The sequence below is a fragment of the Haliaeetus albicilla genome, chromosome 13, assembly GCF_947461875.1.
Source record: "Haliaeetus albicilla chromosome 13, bHalAlb1.1, whole genome shotgun sequence".
Classification (NCBI taxonomy): domain Eukaryota; kingdom Metazoa; phylum Chordata; class Aves; order Accipitriformes; family Accipitridae; genus Haliaeetus; species Haliaeetus albicilla.
Window position 1 is genome coordinate 23,306,005 of NC_091495.1, and position 17,262 is coordinate 23,323,266.

Sequence of the window (17,262 nt, forward strand, 5' to 3'; positions counted from 1 at the left end):
GTAAATATTCTTCCCAAAAAACTTAAAGTGAGAAATTTAGTTGCTCTCTATGCCTTCTTTTCTTCTTGCAGAGGCAGTTGATCTCAAATCAAGTAAAAGCTGATTAACAGAGAAAAATATTTGCATTCATGCTGTTCACAACTTTTTCTTCCACCTAATTACTTCTTAATTTTAATCCTTTTTAATAAGAAGGAAAATGTGCCAAACATCATCCTGGGCTGAATGTTTAGTAATGTAAACTACCCAGGTCAAAGCTGCAGAGGTAGAAGAGGGGAAGGCAGGACACAAAGATGATTTTGGCTGGGGGTCTAGCAGAGAGGGGAAAAAAAAATAGTGGGAAGAACTCCAGGCTGGTGAGAAAGAGTGAGTGTATGAGAAGGCTGGATGTGGCCTTGAAGGTTTTGTGACAAAAAAAACCAGGAAAAGATGGCAAGGATCCCAGACAGCCACTGGTAGAGACTAAGGCTCCCAGGACAGAGACAAAAAAGAGGCATGAGCACTGAGAATGACTAAATAAAGTGATAAGCTGAGAAAAGGAGGCAGGGACAGCAAAAAAGATGGGGACAGCTTAGAAGAGTTGGGGCCAGTCAAATAAATCCTCATCTGAAGTACACCTAAGTATCTGTTTTGGTACTCTGATTGGCACTGTTACTTACGTATGCATCTTGAGAGGGTAGGATCTGGCACAAATCCCATTTTGCAGGTACATCTGTAGCTGCCCATGGTATTCAAGCACTCACCATTGGGGCATACCCCCTGTAACTGACACTCATTGATATCTGTGAGAAAATTGAAAATAATCAGATTCTTCTTCAGAAGTTATCTTTTTTTAAGGATGTGCAGAAGAACTGTTACGAGTTAACACTCCAATCAACACTTTTCCCCATACTGACAACATTTGATTTATAAGCCTTTAAAACACTGCTGAGAACATAACAGAAAAAAAAATTACATTTATACATCATTCTTGAGTACTCTGAATTAAAAAACAAATACACTTTGACTGGCTTATCAACCTCTCTTTTCCTGCGTAGATGCTTGCTTGCACGGTCAAACATGACTCACAAGAATATTCACGGAGACAAGTTTTAAGTGACGTAGTATATTTTATACAGGATGGAACACTGCTTGACGCATTTAATACAGTTTTTATTAGTATTTGTATTCAGTAGTGCCTGAAGCTTCATTGCGCTGGAAGAAGCACAATGCAAAAATACCATCTCTAGCCTAAAGACCTTACCCCATCTTAATAGCAAGAATAGGCTTCAGGAAGCACAGAACACATGTGATGTGGGGTGAAAAGGATTATATCCATGGGAATACAACTTTGTAATAATTAACAACTGCTTTGATAAAGTTTGCTGTCACTAGGCTACTTGCATCAGTGTCCCTTTCAGGGTGTCACTGAATTATTCTCCTATGCCCCAAGCATTGGGCCTCAGACCTTTATCACACTTGGGGTTGTATTTATAATTCACTTATTCTTAGAATAGGACCTGTCCAACAATCTGGATACCATCTGTAACTAAGTCAGCCAAACTAGGATTTTATTTCAGGAGACAGTAACAATGTAGCTTGCACTGATAATCAAAACCTTAAAATAATAAAAAGAAATAATTAAATACCCCACCCTAACCTATAATTGTCTCCATCATAAATTGTCATGTCTCCTCTTTCAGAAAAATAGAGACAGCACATTGATATAGACCTACTTTAAAGTGTTCATGCACATTATTCCTACATAAGATTTTCCATCCCTTTCCCTAAGCTAGGGAAAAATGCCTACCTTGCTGGGTAAACAAGCTTCAAGTGGAAGTCAGATATTCCAGCTAGCTCCTTGAAAATCAGGTATTAGTGATAATTTTATCTAAAATATATAATATTTATTACCTTTCCTCTTAGTTTTTATAAAACTTTCATCATTTTACTTGATCTCATTGTATATTGCTCCTGATTCAACACAACCAATGAGGGTAAGAAGTTGAATATGTGAATTATAACAGATGTGCTAGAGTTTGCTTTTGGAAACCTACAGAAAGAACATTTTATTTTCCTACCTTCTTCTTAATTTTTCTCCACAAGTTTGGCTACCTGTCCCAGTACACAGGAGCACAAGACTTAAGCTCACAGTACAGCAGGCTCTAGCAGTTGCCATATCAGCTGTGATTTTTTCCAAATATCAGTGTTGAGCTTATCCCTCAGCTCTTCCAATGCTTCCAATACCTAATCTAGTACCTTGACACCACCTGGATCAACTTCACCTCTATGGACTTAGCCACATGTGACAAAGGGTGATAATTTCTGTCCTAGAACTTTGAATAAAATGTGATGGAAACCACATGAATTACAAAGGATCAGCTTTGCCTCAAAGGAATTTTCAAGTGAAATTCTCAGACTACATGACTTTCTACCTCAGAGGGAGTGGACTACTTAAAAAGGAGAATGGTATAAGAAAAGAGCAGAAAAACCTGCTGAAATGTTCTCCTACAGCAGTCTACCTTTTGACCCATCCAATCTTTGAGCAGGAAGATGTCCCATATAAGTGCAGGAATATCTTATTTAAAGATTGCACTAACACAGAATATTTAGTAAGCTAGACTTGTTCTGATGCACTTGGTGACATTTTTTTAGACAGCTTCTTCAGTCGCTTAGTCTATGTTCTTTCTTTTGCCCTGAAATCTCAAAATATGATTGAAGGCATCTACAGAGTGCCAACTGATCCCAAAAGGAAGATCATCATTGTATCAATACCGTTATCTTCTGTGACTATTGTGAAGAATGAACTTGAATCTTAACAGCTAGCAAACTAAAGACTGAATTACTGAATTACTGATTAATTACTGAAACATCCCTAAATAGAAACATATTGACGCTGTTGCAAAGTTGTCGGTAGGAAAGGACATATTGCTAACCCTCCACTTTCAAACATCAGGCACGACAAGGAACATAATGGAAGAGAAGACTATGAAATACCTAGAAGCTAATAGAAAGCAAATACTGAAACACTCAAGAACTCACTATTGAATTTTCTACCTGTTGGCAATTTGGGTTGTCAGATTAGTCCTCAAATACTAAACCATGGAACAATTCTACTTGCTTTGATGAAGCACTAACTCTGTCATTGGAAACAAGTTAGAGGAAGAGACAGTATGCTTTACTCCGAATACAGGAAAAATCTCGATATCCAGATTCATTTAAAAAAAAAAATCCTCAACGCAATTACACAAATACACAAATTACAGACACACGTGCAGAAAGCACATATAGATTTTGGAGGAAGAGGAAAAGCAAAAGAGAAATTAAGAGATGGAAGAAAGAGAATATAAAAAAATTACAAATTAAGATACATATTTTTAACAAAGACTGTGCTCTTCTATTCTAATCTAACTTTTGTTTTTTATCATTTAATATTAGTTACTCATTGGTGTTGACATTGGCACATATAGTGAAAATAATTGCTCACTGTCTACATTGTAATAGCTGGACATCTTTAAACAACTTTCTCCCTTTACAAGTTTGAAATATACATTTTTATTTATAGGAAAATTAACCTATATTACTGGGGAAAAAAAAAGGAAAATATCTCCCAGAGGACATACATAACATATCACTTTCTCTTGTCGCTTTTTCTGGAATATATCCAGAATATATCCATGTAGAATTAGCAGAAATGCTTTGTCTAATGAAGACAGCATTTAAATTTTAAATCAGTGAAAAAGACAACTTATTTTAAATATTAATCTGACTGATTTTATAGTTCTTCTTTTCAAGGAAAGACCAAGTGTTGTTTGTTAACCATTAAAATACATTGCTATTTGCTTATATGTCACCTTTATGAAAAATTTGGCACTTTTCCTTCCTATCTAGGAGAATAACTCTACCATTCTACATGTATTTAAGCAAGGTAAGTAATTATATAGATTAACATAAGAGCATTCATACTTTCAATGTTTAAAATGATTAATGATGCATTTTTCATCTAGTAGATGATGATTTTACTCATTGTTTGCATCAAGCTTCATTTTAAGGAAGGTTAAAAATCTATATATGGATAAATTTTAGTATGTGAATACTGCAAGTATATAGGCATGTAAAAAACAAAAAGTAAAACCCTGCAGAGTTAGATCAGAAGAGAAAAAAACATTTATGAAACCTGCTTTCTAAGTTGAATTTAATAATTTTATTCACAACACTAGTATTATCTGTACTACTCAACTGAACCATATCTTTTAAGTTCGTAGAACTCTGTATGTTGTAGAAGATACAAATGGTGTCTATTGTTATAATTCTCAAGCAGTTTTTTAACTTTGAATAACTTAGCTACTGAATTGAAATGCATATATATATATACACATATTGACAATGAAATGAAAAAAAAATGATTCTGTTCTGCAGAAGGGGGTACAAAAATCTGGCTTTGCACTTAAATTCTAGTCACAGGTTACAGACTTCAACTAGCTGAGTGACCTTGAACACTTAGCAGCAAAACTGCTAGTTGGATTTTATAAGGAAAATTTTTTTAACAGCTTATATTTAAGTCTTTACACAGATAAACTGTAATTGTGAAATTTAAAGTCAATTGAATTTGTCATGTCACTGCTGAGAAAAACTAGCATAGGAATGTATTGGATATCGGTGATACTGGGAAAATCCTGTTAGAGCCTACTAATAGTGAAGGTTCATGGCATTATTTACTGAAGTAGCTAATTTGCAGGTAGATGGGATCTTCCTATAATTTATCAATACCCAGTCATCTATCTTTCCAAATGATTCAACTGTTCTGCAGGAAACATTCACAGATGCTGTCGTTACTACTCCTGTATGAAATCTCTTTCCAGATGAACTGTTCTTGTACGTCTCATATTTAAAAATACAACACCCCATTCACCTGTACTCTGTTATTGGTATTTAATGTGGTCACTGCTACATTTAAGTACTGGCTTATATGTATGTAAATACCAATGAATGGTCCTTCTACAGTTTCTGATATGGATTGCATTGGGTCTGCATGGAAAGGTTTTGGTAGCAGGGGCAACAGGGGCGGCTTCTGTGAGAAGCTGCTAGAAGCTTCCCCTATGTCTGACAGAGCCAATGCCAGCCAGCTCCAAGACAGACCCACCGCTGGCCAAGGCCGAGCCAATATGTGACAGTGGTAGTGCCTCTGGGATAACAGATTTAAGAAGGGGAAAAAAGCTGTTGTGCAACTGCAATTGCAGCCAGAGAGAGGAGGGAGAACATGTGAGAGAAACAACCCTGCAGACCTCCAGGTCAGTGAAGAAGGAGGGGGAGGAGGTGCTCCAGGCCCCGGAGCAGAGATTCCCCTGCAGCCCGTGGGGAAGCCCATGGTGAGGCAGGCTGTCCCCCTGCAGCCCATGGATGTTCATGGTGGAGCAGATATCCGCCTGCAGCCCGGGGAGGACCCCATGCTGGAGCAGGTGGATGCCTGAAGGAGGCTGTGACCCCATGGGAAGCCCATGCTGGAGCAGGTTCCTGGCAGGACCTGCAGACCTGTGGAGAGAGAAGCCCACGCTGGAGCAGGTTTTCTGGCAGGACTTGTGACCCCATGGGGGACCCACGCTGGAGCAGTCTGTGCCTGAAGGACTGAACCCTGTGGAAGGGACCCATGTTGGAGCAGTCTGTGAAGAACTGTAGCCCGTGGGAAGGACTCATGTTGGAGAAGTTCATGGAGGACCATCTCCCATGGGAAGTACCCCACGCTGGAGTTAGGGGAAGAGTGCGGAGTCCTTCCCGAGGAGGAAGGAGCGGCAGAGACAACATGTGGCGAACCGACCCCAACCCCCATTCCCCGTGCCCCTGTGATACCAGGGGGAGGAGGTTGAGAAAATCAGGAGTGAAGTTGAGCCTAGGATGAAAGGTAGGGGGGAGTGTTAAGATTTGGTTTTATTTCTTATTATCTTACTTGATTGAACTGGTAATAAATTAAATTAATTTTCCCCAAGTTGAGTCTGTTTTGCCTGTGACGGTAATTGGTGAGTGATCTCTCCCCTGTCCTTATCTCGGCCCACAAGCCTTTCATTATATTTTCTCTCCCCTGTCCAGCTGAGGAAGGGAGTGATAAAGCAGCTTTGGTAGGCACCTGGCATCCAGCAAGGGTCAACCCACCACACGTATATTCCTCTTACTGAATTTGTCAGTTTTTAAAGTTAACTTTACTATGCATGTTCTGATGCTTCAGCATAACTTAATTATAGTGTATTTTTAATGCCTCTTCTCCAAGTCATGTCTTCTCAATGAGCTCATAGAATTACTGAGCTGATGCTCTATGCTGAATTACACAAGCCTATCTAGGGATTCAACAGAAACAAGCCAAAAGTTGATAAAAAAAAACCACCTTCAAATTTTCAAAAGAAATATACATACATACATGTAAGAACAGTGTTTATTTAAGAACTTTGGGTAAAAAAACCCCAACAACCAACCCTTCCAGATTCACTACCTACTTCACTTTATTTCAGACAGTGGTAAAAGGCCACCTACTCAAAATGTTTCCTACCACCTGCCAGCCTGCCCAGCTGTGCAAATTGCACTGGAACCAACTTGTTCAGGCAGTTGGAAAAGAAATCTGATTCAAGATTTACAGACTCTTTTTTTCTTTTTAGCCCTCTATTTCTTGTATATAAACACAAAAAATATTTCAGTTTTAAATTAGTATAGCAATAATAATTAATTTGCTCCATTGTAAAAACTAGAGAAAAAGCTACTTTGAAGTAATCTGAATAATCTTTTGTTGTGCAGAAGCATGAACTGATGATATGCTTGTAGAGTGATTTGATTAAACCTCTTCATCTACACAGAGGAAATATTTTGAAGGACTATGTAGCAGTCCTATAAAACCATAAATATGTAAATAAAGCTTTCTAAAGACCAACTAAATATTAAATTCAATTTTCAAGGAAAACAGAGTAATGAAGTTCCACTGGTAAAAAGCCCCTGTGTTAGCAATACAGAAAAAAAAGGTTAAGCAAGGAGCTTTTCCACACAGCACCTTGCATGGCTCCACAGCAAACTCTCATAGTAGGTGCTGTTATTTATGATTTATAAAGAACTGGTAAATAAAGCCTTGATTTTGTAATAGATGGTGCTTGATAAATGTGAATGACTTGACCCTTCTCAATGGTAACAAACTGGTGTAACCCCACTGGTATGAAAGAAGCATCATCATTCTGCACTGGCTCATAGCCTGACTCTTTGCTGTTACTCTTTAGTATTATACTTGCCAAATATATGCAACTGGTCCTTGACACACTGTGCTCCTAGATTTGGTATTCTGTCTCCATGAAAGTTTGACAAGAAATGAAAGCTTTACTCTTACTTTGGATTTGTTGAGATGGCAGTGGAAACCACATGCCATCCCAGAGGCCCTGTTGGTGACTTGGCTCTCACAAGTTCATCCAAATGCACAGAAACTTTGCCGTAACCAGGGCGTTGACAGTGGTGCTTCAGTACTATACAGATGAGACTGCTGTGTCTCAGCTCCTCCTATACCCTCTTCTAAGCACACAGCTTGATATATGGTGAGGTCAGCTACCACATTCTCCTCCAGAGCCACCACAGCGCTCCCAGCTTCGAACAACTCAGACACTGTAACCAAACCGCTGCTAATCTATCCCACAATCTTTCCCACCAAGAAGGACTTAAAACAACAACAGTTAGTGTGTGATACCGTCCCACAGATTTTTATAGGTCTACTGGGTGTCAGGTCAACCTGCTCTCAGAAAATGCAATGTGTTAATGACTCACTGCCACTGAATTTCCTGGGGAAAAAAAAAGCTAAAACAACCATTTCCTAGCTGAATGCTTGTCTGCTTATGTGAAGAGTGCGACTACAAACAAAGTAATCTTCATGACAAAAAAAAAAAAAACCCAACCCTCCAAAACCAAACAGAAGTGAAGGAGGAAGATGGGAACAACATTAAGATAGTATTCATTTAAACAAGAAAACACATGCTAACATTAAACTTGTTATAAACCATGATAATTATAATATAGTTTCACTAAGTCCAAAACCAACTTCATCTTCAAAGAACTTTACATACATTAATTAGTAGATAGAAGATGGAAATGAATGGATAGCTCAGATATCAAAATAAAAATTTACTTTACTCATGGATGTTTCTCCTTGTTTTCTGAGAACATTCATGAAGAAATTTTACTTGGATTTTTGTCCAGGGTAAGGCAGTCTCCAAGGTTTTACATTAGAAATACCCCAAAACACAACTGTGTTTTGAAAGCACTTTACCAGAATCTTGTTCCACAAATAGTTAAAAGAATCAAATGAAGAACTGACCTCAGTTTTGACTCATGACCACACACACACACATGCAGTTGCATGGGCTGAATGCCACAATACTAAATTAAATTTCATTAAGTCTAAGTGCAGTCAACAGTTAATATAACAACGTATTTTCTTCTAATAACTGTGATTTAGGGAAGGACTGAATAGTCCAGAAGAAATAAAAAAAACCAGAAAACTTCTGAAAAACAACTTAATCCTTATTTGTTACTTTTCTCTAAACAGTTCTCCTTGCTTAAAGATCCAAAACCCCAGTGGCTTTTCAATATCTCAATCTATATTATGATTTTTTACTTAAGTATTGATTTACTTGTTCAGCTCTCTTACATGCATTGCACACTGGGGAATTGTGATGACTTAAAAAGAAATACATGAATCAAAACTTTAAAAGGCGAAAAGTTAGATATGGGATCAAATTCTGTTCTAATGTACTTAAATTTAAGTGACAAAGCATTTATATACCTAATGAAAGGTTTCCCTCTGGATAATGTAGAGGTATTTGTGTACAGAAGGGTACAATGTAGTAGAATCTTTTTCTCTCTCCACCGTATGACGATGCATGGAAGAACTCTGTGCTGGAGGGGAGGACATACTGCAGAAGGTATTACCTTCCAATGTTCTGCTTTCATTCTCCAATTCTACTATAGCTTTTAAAAATAGATTAAAACAGTCTTTGGGGCTGCATTAGCTGCTGTTCAACACCACTTTGATTTTCTGCTGGAAACATACATGCAATGTTCTCCTACCTTTCCTTGGGCGATGTCATGCCTAATTCAATCACATTCAGGAAGTGAATCATTTCAGCTTTATTTCAGGATTAATAATGCCATAACGTAGCCTGAGTATCCTTTCTCCAAGGATAATAAACCATGCCAAGTGTAAACATCCAATCCTAGGAAAATTTCTGTGCCTACTTATAACAAGAACTGTACCTGTCACTTACTGATGAAAGAATATGCTTTGCTTGGTTACTGTGAAACACGCTGAGTGATTTACTGCATCATAAAGCTACTCTAACCTCCTTTAATTTGCCCATTTACTGAAATACTTTACTAGATTCCTCAGCAAGCAAATATGAAAATGCTTCACAGCCTACTGGTCTTCTACTCATTCACAGGTCAACACAACCTGAAGAGCTTTGATACCCACTATAGCTAAGCATAGTGTTGCAGAAAGACTAGCTGATCAGCAGAGAGCTGTTCTGCTATAGACCAGCCTACAAAAGCCGATGGTTGGAATATCAGCTCTGTAGTGTTTCCCTTTGGCAGCCTCCAGCTGAAAGAGTATTTGGGAAGAGAAGTTCACTGTGTTTTGGCTGTGTTAACCATTATAACAGCTCTTCAGACCACCCAGGCCCAGCTGGCCTAATGCAGAATTGCAGGAAACACTAAGGTGGTGTAAAGCTGTCTTCTCTGCCTTCAGCCTTGTAGCTCATTTGGACACATGCAGCAAGTCCACTCTCTACCCTTTTCAGATAGCGAGTGAGGCCCATATTTGGTCACAGACATACTGGAATTTGAAACATTCCTATAAAATGAAATTCATTCTTTCATCTCCATGCTTAATGCACTGAATTTATGCTCATCAGAATCATCACAGCTTGGAGTATTTAACCACATTTAAACATTTAACTTAAAAACAAAATTCTAGAACTGAACATACATGTTTATTAATGTGTTCTGGTCAAAGCTGCAATCTGCTGACAGTATGTTATTTAAATCTATCTATTCATTTTAAAAGAAAATATTTTTGCTCAAGAAAAATAGTCTGAGTTCAAAAAAGTCAGGGGTCACTACAAGAATTTTGAACAATCCAAGTGTAAACAAAAATAGTCTTTAATTTGTTTTCTGAAAGAAATCAGTGCTACCATTCATGGAAAGAATGCAGTCAAATTTCTTCTCAGGAACACTGATAACTTTGAAATGATAGTGTCAACTATCAAAATTGGATCAGGGCTTGTTTTTTTTACTATATTATGTTGAAGTAACTAAAAGACAATTAAAATATTCATAAACAAGACTGAAGAACACTAAGAAGTGATTCAGTATTAATTAAAATAATAATCCTGCTTTTGAAACAATGGATCTCATTTCTATACAATGCACTTTCTATTTTACGTTTGGTAGGTGATTTTTGATTACATGAATAAATCTGTCTCAAAAGACAATAAATTCAGATTTCCAAAGTCATATTACATGCATAAACAGAAGAAACAACTTATAATTTCACAATTTTTAGACAACACATGACACAGATGACAAGGCATAAAAACAAAATATGCAACAGCTTCCAGCTAGGACAGTCATGATATCCAGAAGGTTCTTACGAAAATTGGACCAAGAAAGGCAACTTGTAGGAGCAGAAAGCCTAGTCAGACCACCACAGCCCTAGTAGCTGCACTGAAAGATTCAGAATAAACTTGTGGCTAGAAAGTACTGCAGCCCTTCTCATCTCCTCTGTCCCAAATGCCTGTTGCTGGAGGACACAAGCAATCTCAACATCAGCAGCCCACAGCTGGTTCCAGGCCTAAGCACCATGGAAGTGTAAATTTCTGAAGGAGGACTTCTGCACTTAACTCTGAAATCAGATTTCTATGCTTTTCAAAAACTGACTAACTTTGCGTAAATGACTAAGTAATAAAACTGAATGGAAAATATTTATCTCCTTTTGATGCAAAGAGAGCAACTTGCATTTCAATAAGAACTACACACACTTAAGACACTTTGCTGCATTTAAGCAAAGCAAGCCTTCTAGATGAATTATATTCTAATTAGAATTTCTCAAAGTACTGGGCAACTTCTTAATTAGAAATGACCTAGTGGTCAGTCATTAAATGTTATTTAGTAATATCTGCCTTGACAGATGTTTTCATGCAGAAAGTGCTTTAATATGCACAATTTCTCATGTTTCAAATTAAGACTGGAGTATATAATTTACCTCATTTGTGAAAATTTGACTCATTCTGGTAGGTATACACTAGGCTTCACTGGGAGTGCCATCTGACTGAATGATCTCCAACCTGGCTCAATATGCAGGTGTCCTGGTTTCAGCTGGGATGTAGTTAACTGTCTTCCTAGTAGCTGGTACAGTGCTATGTTTTGAGTTCAGTATGTGAAGAATGTTGATAACACTGATGTTTTCAGTTGTTGCTCAGTAGTGTTTAGACTACAGTCAAGGATTTTTCAGCTTCTCATGCCCAGCCAGGGCACCTGACCCAAACTGGCCAACAGTGTATTCCATACCATGGGACGTCCCATCTAGTTTAGGAACTGGGAAGTGTGGGGCGGGGGGGATTCGCCGCTTGGGGACTGGCTGGGTGTCGGTCGGCGGGTGGTGAGCAATTGCCCTGCGCATCATTTGTACATTTCAATCCTTTTATTACTACTGTTGTCATTTTATTAGTGTTATCATTATCATTATTAGTCTCTTCTTTTCTGTTCTATTAAATCGTTCTTATCTCAACCCAGGAGTTTTACTTCTTTTCCTGATTTCCTCCCCCATCCCACTGGATGCGGGGGGAGTGAGTGAGCGGCTGCGTGGTAGAATCCCCTTTTGTGGTGGTTTTTCCTCGCAGTTCACGTACCCGTGCATTTAGGACCGAGGTAGGTTTTCCGTCCCATTTCCTCATGTCCTCTCCCTGATCACATAGGTAAAACCACAGGGCACCTCGCGGTGTGTACCTTCTATATTCTCTCTCTTGGGAAGAGGAGCGCTCACTCCTAATAGCTGAGACATTGGTCCTTACACGTGTGGAGTAGGACATATCCTCTTTGATTTGTTGGACATCCTCGGACAGCTTCTCCACAGCTGCAATGCAGGCTTGTAGGGAGGAGGAGAGATTTTCTTCGTATTGACGGAGTTGGCGAGCCACTTCCTCCACTGTCGGTGCCTCTTCATCCTTCCAGGCCATTATTGCCAATGCGTTGGCATAGGATGATGGTGCGCTCCGTACAAACTTCTGCCACATGGGTCGTGTGCATTGGACTTCGTCTGGATCTTTGGGTAATTGTGGGTTGTCCGGGTCATGATGGATCGTCTCTAGCACAGCTAATTCCCTCAGATATTGAATACCTTTTTCCATGGTGGTCCACTTGCTTGATTGACATATAACATCTTCCTTAAAGGGGTACCTTTCCTTCACACTTGACAGGAGTCGCCTCCAGAGGCTGATGGCTTGTGTCCCTCTTCCAATTGCCTTGTCAATGCCACCTTCCCTGGCAAGCGATCCCAGCTGCTTGGCTTCCCTACCTTCTAATTCCAAGCTATTAGCCCCATTGTCCCAGCATCGGAGGAGCCAGGTGATAATATGCTCACCTATACGGCGGCCAAAGTCTTTTCATAGATCCCGCAGCTCACTCAAGGATAGGGACCGGGTTATTACCTCTGGTTCTGCCTCTTCCTCCGGTTCCCGTGATGACCCTGGTTCATCTTCATCCTTCGCTAAGCGAACTGATTTTTTTGTATATTTCTTTTTCTGTACGGGGGCAACTGATGCTGGTGCAGGTTGGTCCGCTGGTTCAGTTGCAGTATCGCTCACTGGGTTTTGGATAACCGCAGTGTCTGTCACCGAGGTTTGGGTAGCAGCAGTGCTCGTCACTGGGGCTGGAGGGACTGCAGTGCCCGTTGCTGAGGTTTGGGTGGCTGCTGTACTCATTGCCGGGGCTGGAGGGGCTGCAGTGCCTGTTGTTGAGGTTTGGGTAGCCCGAGTTCTCGTCGCCGGGGCTGGAGGGGCCGCAGCGCCCGTTGCCAAGGTTTGGGTGGCCGCGGTGCTCACCATTTTGTTGTTAGGTCCAGAGACTTTCTCTTCCCCTTGAGGGTACTGAGTGGTGTCGAAGAAGCCTCGATAGGCATGGGCCAGGCCCCAGCACGTTGCAGTGATTTGTATCTCTCTGGAGCTGCCGGGGTGACAGCATACCTTTTCCAAATATTTTACTAGTTCTTCTGGATCCTGCACTTGTTCAGGGGTGAATTTCCAAAACGTCGGAGGTGCCCACTTTTCTAGGTATTTGCCCATACTACCCCACACACCCTGCCACTCATAATTATCCAGCCTTGGGGCACATCTCTGGGTGATCTTCTTAAATAGCTGTTTAACCTTAAACGAGAGCTGAACCACATTCAGAAGTATGCTAATTCCTAGCAGTAGGGCTAGGACCGTGCTAGTCCCAACATTCCAGGAGTATTCAAATTTTTCAAAATTCTCAAACACCATTGTAACTGGACTGAAGGAGAAAGGAGAGGGGAAGAAAGGTACCCCACCCACAGACTGGTTTTCCATGGAGGAAAGGTAAATGGTATAATTATTAATAGTTTCCCACAGATGGCTCCCGCAGTATAAAGGTGACAATGCTAAGTGCAAATACCGGATTAATCCCACAGCTGATGACTTTATCATACCATAAACCAGAGTTATACCATACATCAAAGCGAAAACCTTAATCCACCTCCCACGGATGATAAGCAGTAGAAGAGGAACTACATACAGCAAGCGAGGTGATACATAACAGAGCCTTAAAAACCAGAGCAACAACTCTAAGAATGCATAAATCAACATAATGAATGCTTAGGACAAATTTGTTTTAACAAGCTCTGGTCAGGTTTGTCGTTATCTCAACCCTTCGGGCCCCACGTTGGGCGCCAAAAGGACTGTTGTGGTTTAACCCCAGCCAGCAACTAAGCACCACGCAGCCACTCACTCACTCCCCCTCCATCCAGTGGGATGGGGGAGAAAATCAGGAAAAGAAGTAAAACTCCTGGGTTGAGATAACAACGATTTAATAGAACAGAAAAGAAGAGACTAATAATGATAATGATAACACTAATAAAATGACAACAGTAGTAATAAAAGGATTGAAATGTACAAATGATGCGCAGGGCAATTGCTCACCACCCGCCGACCGACACCCAGCCAGTCCCCAAGCGGCGAATCCCCCCCCCCCCCACTTCCCAGTTCCTAAACTAGATGGGACGTCCCATGGTATGGAATACACTGTTGGCCAGTTTGGGTCAGGTGCCCTGGCTGGGCATGAGAAGCTGAAAAATCCTTGACTGTAGTCTAAACACTACTGAGCAACAACTGAAAACATCAGTGTTATCAACATTCTTCACATACTGAACTCAAAACATAGCACTGTACCAGCTACTAGGAAGACAGTTAACTACATCCCAGCTGAAACCAGGACAGCAGGTATCATTTTTTTATTTTCTTTATGAAAATCAATTACAACTGTACCTACTAACATCACTGAAAATACTGTTCCAACTGTTTCTGCTATAGCTGTATTGTTAAACCCTATTAATATCCTCAGTTCTAAGAAAAATATAATATCCAGATTTTACTGCCTCCATCAGAGTTGACTGTTTCAATAATAACCTGATTAGTGAGAACAACAAGGTTTGGTTGCTAATGAAACTATTGCAATATATATATTTTTTTAAATTATAGAAAAAAACAGTTGCTTATTCTAAGAAATGACCCACTGATTTCTGTGAGCTAACAGAGTAGCAGCAGGATAAATCAATCCAACTCATTTTGTGCTTCTGCATGGAATTACTGGAACACAAGTTTGCAGAGCCACACTTTTCAAACACATAATCAATGTCCAAACAGCAACCCAGCCCAGTTTCTGGAGATATATTTATTTCTCAGTATGATCATCATAAAAGAACTTCTTTGAAAGAAGGTTGTTAACTTAGTAGCTAAGTAACATTAAATAGCATTTCTTATGAAGCGAAGCTCTCTTATTACATAAAAATAATTATATATACAACATGCAGAGAAAACAAATTTATTATTGTATTTTAGGGACAAATATGGGAGGGCAGAATATACCTTCAAAATTTATCTTAAATCATGATGAAGCCAAGGGAAAAAGGCTTGAAGTCCCCAGAGCACATGATTACAGAATTTGATCCATCAACATACAAGTACTAGTTTCTGCAAACTCATATACATTTGATTTTAAGCATATGGGGACTTTTCAAGAACTTCCATGCACAACTTTTTACTTCATTGAAAAACAACAAGTGTTCAGGTATTTTTCCAGTTCTTCAAGATAAGATTTTTGAAGTGTTTTATTGGCAATATGTTAGTTTCCTGAAAAATTAATCCAACCTTTTCACCAGCTTTTTTTTTCATTCTACTTCAGTTTTCCAAGAAAACCATTAGCAGAAGGAGGAAACAGTAAGTATAATTCTAAACAGGGAACCAGAAATTAGCATTGCATGTGGATTCTGACAAAGAAGTTGCAACCCTGATAAACTGTATTTTGGCTTTAATGACAGCCTTAGGGCATCCATGTGTGTACATGTAATAAATCACCCCATTGAAAAGATAATTACTGAGGGGGAAAAAAGCTTTCTTAATAACAATTACACTAAACTGTTCGAATTAGCATACCCACAGATGGTTCTTTGTTGTCCTACATACACATTAGAGAGAAGAATGTTTCGTTAAGTTAGTTCACTCACTTGAAAAAAGAATCAGGATCTGGTTATTAATCACACTAATACTACAAAGGCTTTGTAAACTAAGGAGGCTTTTGACTGAAAAAACAATGTAAAACAAAAAGTTAATTAGGCTTTTAGGCCTGAGTTTTCAAAGGCAGTGAAAGTTGGATGATATCTAGGTGAAAACTGCAATCTGTTTTAGCAGCAGGCAGGGATTCAGAAATATATCCCCATTACTATTTGGTCTGGCAACGCTGGCCCTTTCTGAGCATGGACACAGCATGCACACCCTTTCAGCAAAGAATAATCTAATTAAAATGTATACTTGCATACGGACATGCTATGCCACTCCTTTCCAATTTAATTGTATGCATTGTTACATGAATATGAATACTCCTCTGCCAGCAGCTTAAACAGTTTTCACAGATATTGCTGTTGCTTTGCTCTGTGTTTGTGATGTGGCCAGCTGTTTCTTCATTAGCCCTCTCCTCTTCTCTTCTAGAAAAGCACATCTGCTTCAGATAAACACAAAACAGGACACTTTTGCCTGACCCATTGAGAAGCACATGCTAATGACCATTTCAGGACTGAAATGCACCCTGCCAGCAGCTTTCACATATGAAGCTAGCTTTCCTGATGACTGTTCAAACAGAGGTCAAAATCCTGACCCTCTGAAGGAAAATGGTAATCTTGTTACTTACTGCAATAGGACTAAACTTCATCCTGGCTTTGTTTCATGGGTATCCTTCTCCCAGTTCCTTCCTTATTTGTACCTCCTTTTTGGAGTGTGTTGGTGAGCAAATTACAGAGAAGCCACACAAGCCTCGATAAGACAGTAAGGGGAACCTGCAGGAGTTACCACCTCTGTCCTCTCCAGAAAGTTAAGAGTTGTGCCCATCCTCAATGCATCAACAGCCTACTTCCTGGTGGGATAATCCGACTCCCCTTGTCTGATTAAACTCTAGGTTGTAAGTTTCCATGCACCAACTCCAAGTTATATTTAGAGTCTACAGCTTGCTCTCTTCTGCGATAATGATAGCAGTAATAAACCAAACTATTTAAAGGCTCATATTTCCTGCAGTAGTAGTTATGTAGTACAAAAATTTGTCAGAGGAAAAACTATCAAAACCCAGTACAACGAACAATGACTAGTCTACCAGGTACGGATCTACTTCTGCACACTACCATGGCAGGGCTTAGCTCCCTCTTATGCTCCTACCCAGAGTCATATGTTCTCCCTCTCTATCAACCTGTCACTGTTCAGCAAAACAACTTCCTGGCCTACTTCTGGCAACCTTTACAAGCACCAGACCAATTTTTAACTGTCTGTAGCCCCTGATTAAGGACCTTAGTTTCCATGAAATAAGGTTTGCCAACATCTAGGTACAACCCCTTGAAACAAAGTGAATGCCCTAATCACCTTTAAATGCCTGCTAGGTTGCTGCTGTCTAGGAAACCATTGTGTATACACCAGGGTTTGCGCACAACTACTGGAGATA

The 17,262-nt window shown here is 39.6% G+C and overlaps 1 protein-coding gene across 8 annotated transcripts in view; it reads right to left on the minus strand.

The window, feature by feature from the left end:
- The window catches only part of LTBP1 (latent transforming growth factor beta binding protein 1), a 209,152-nt gene that overhangs the window by 76,625 nt on the left and 115,265 nt on the right, over window positions 1-17,262 (minus strand). For all 8 annotated transcript variants that reach the window (XM_069800474.1, XM_069800473.1, XM_069800475.1 and 5 more), the window contains one exon: window positions 657-779. In XM_069800474.1, coding sequence (XP_069656575.1) covers window positions 657-779 — 123 coding nt within the window. The remainder of the gene's footprint in view (window positions 1-656; window positions 780-17,262) is intronic.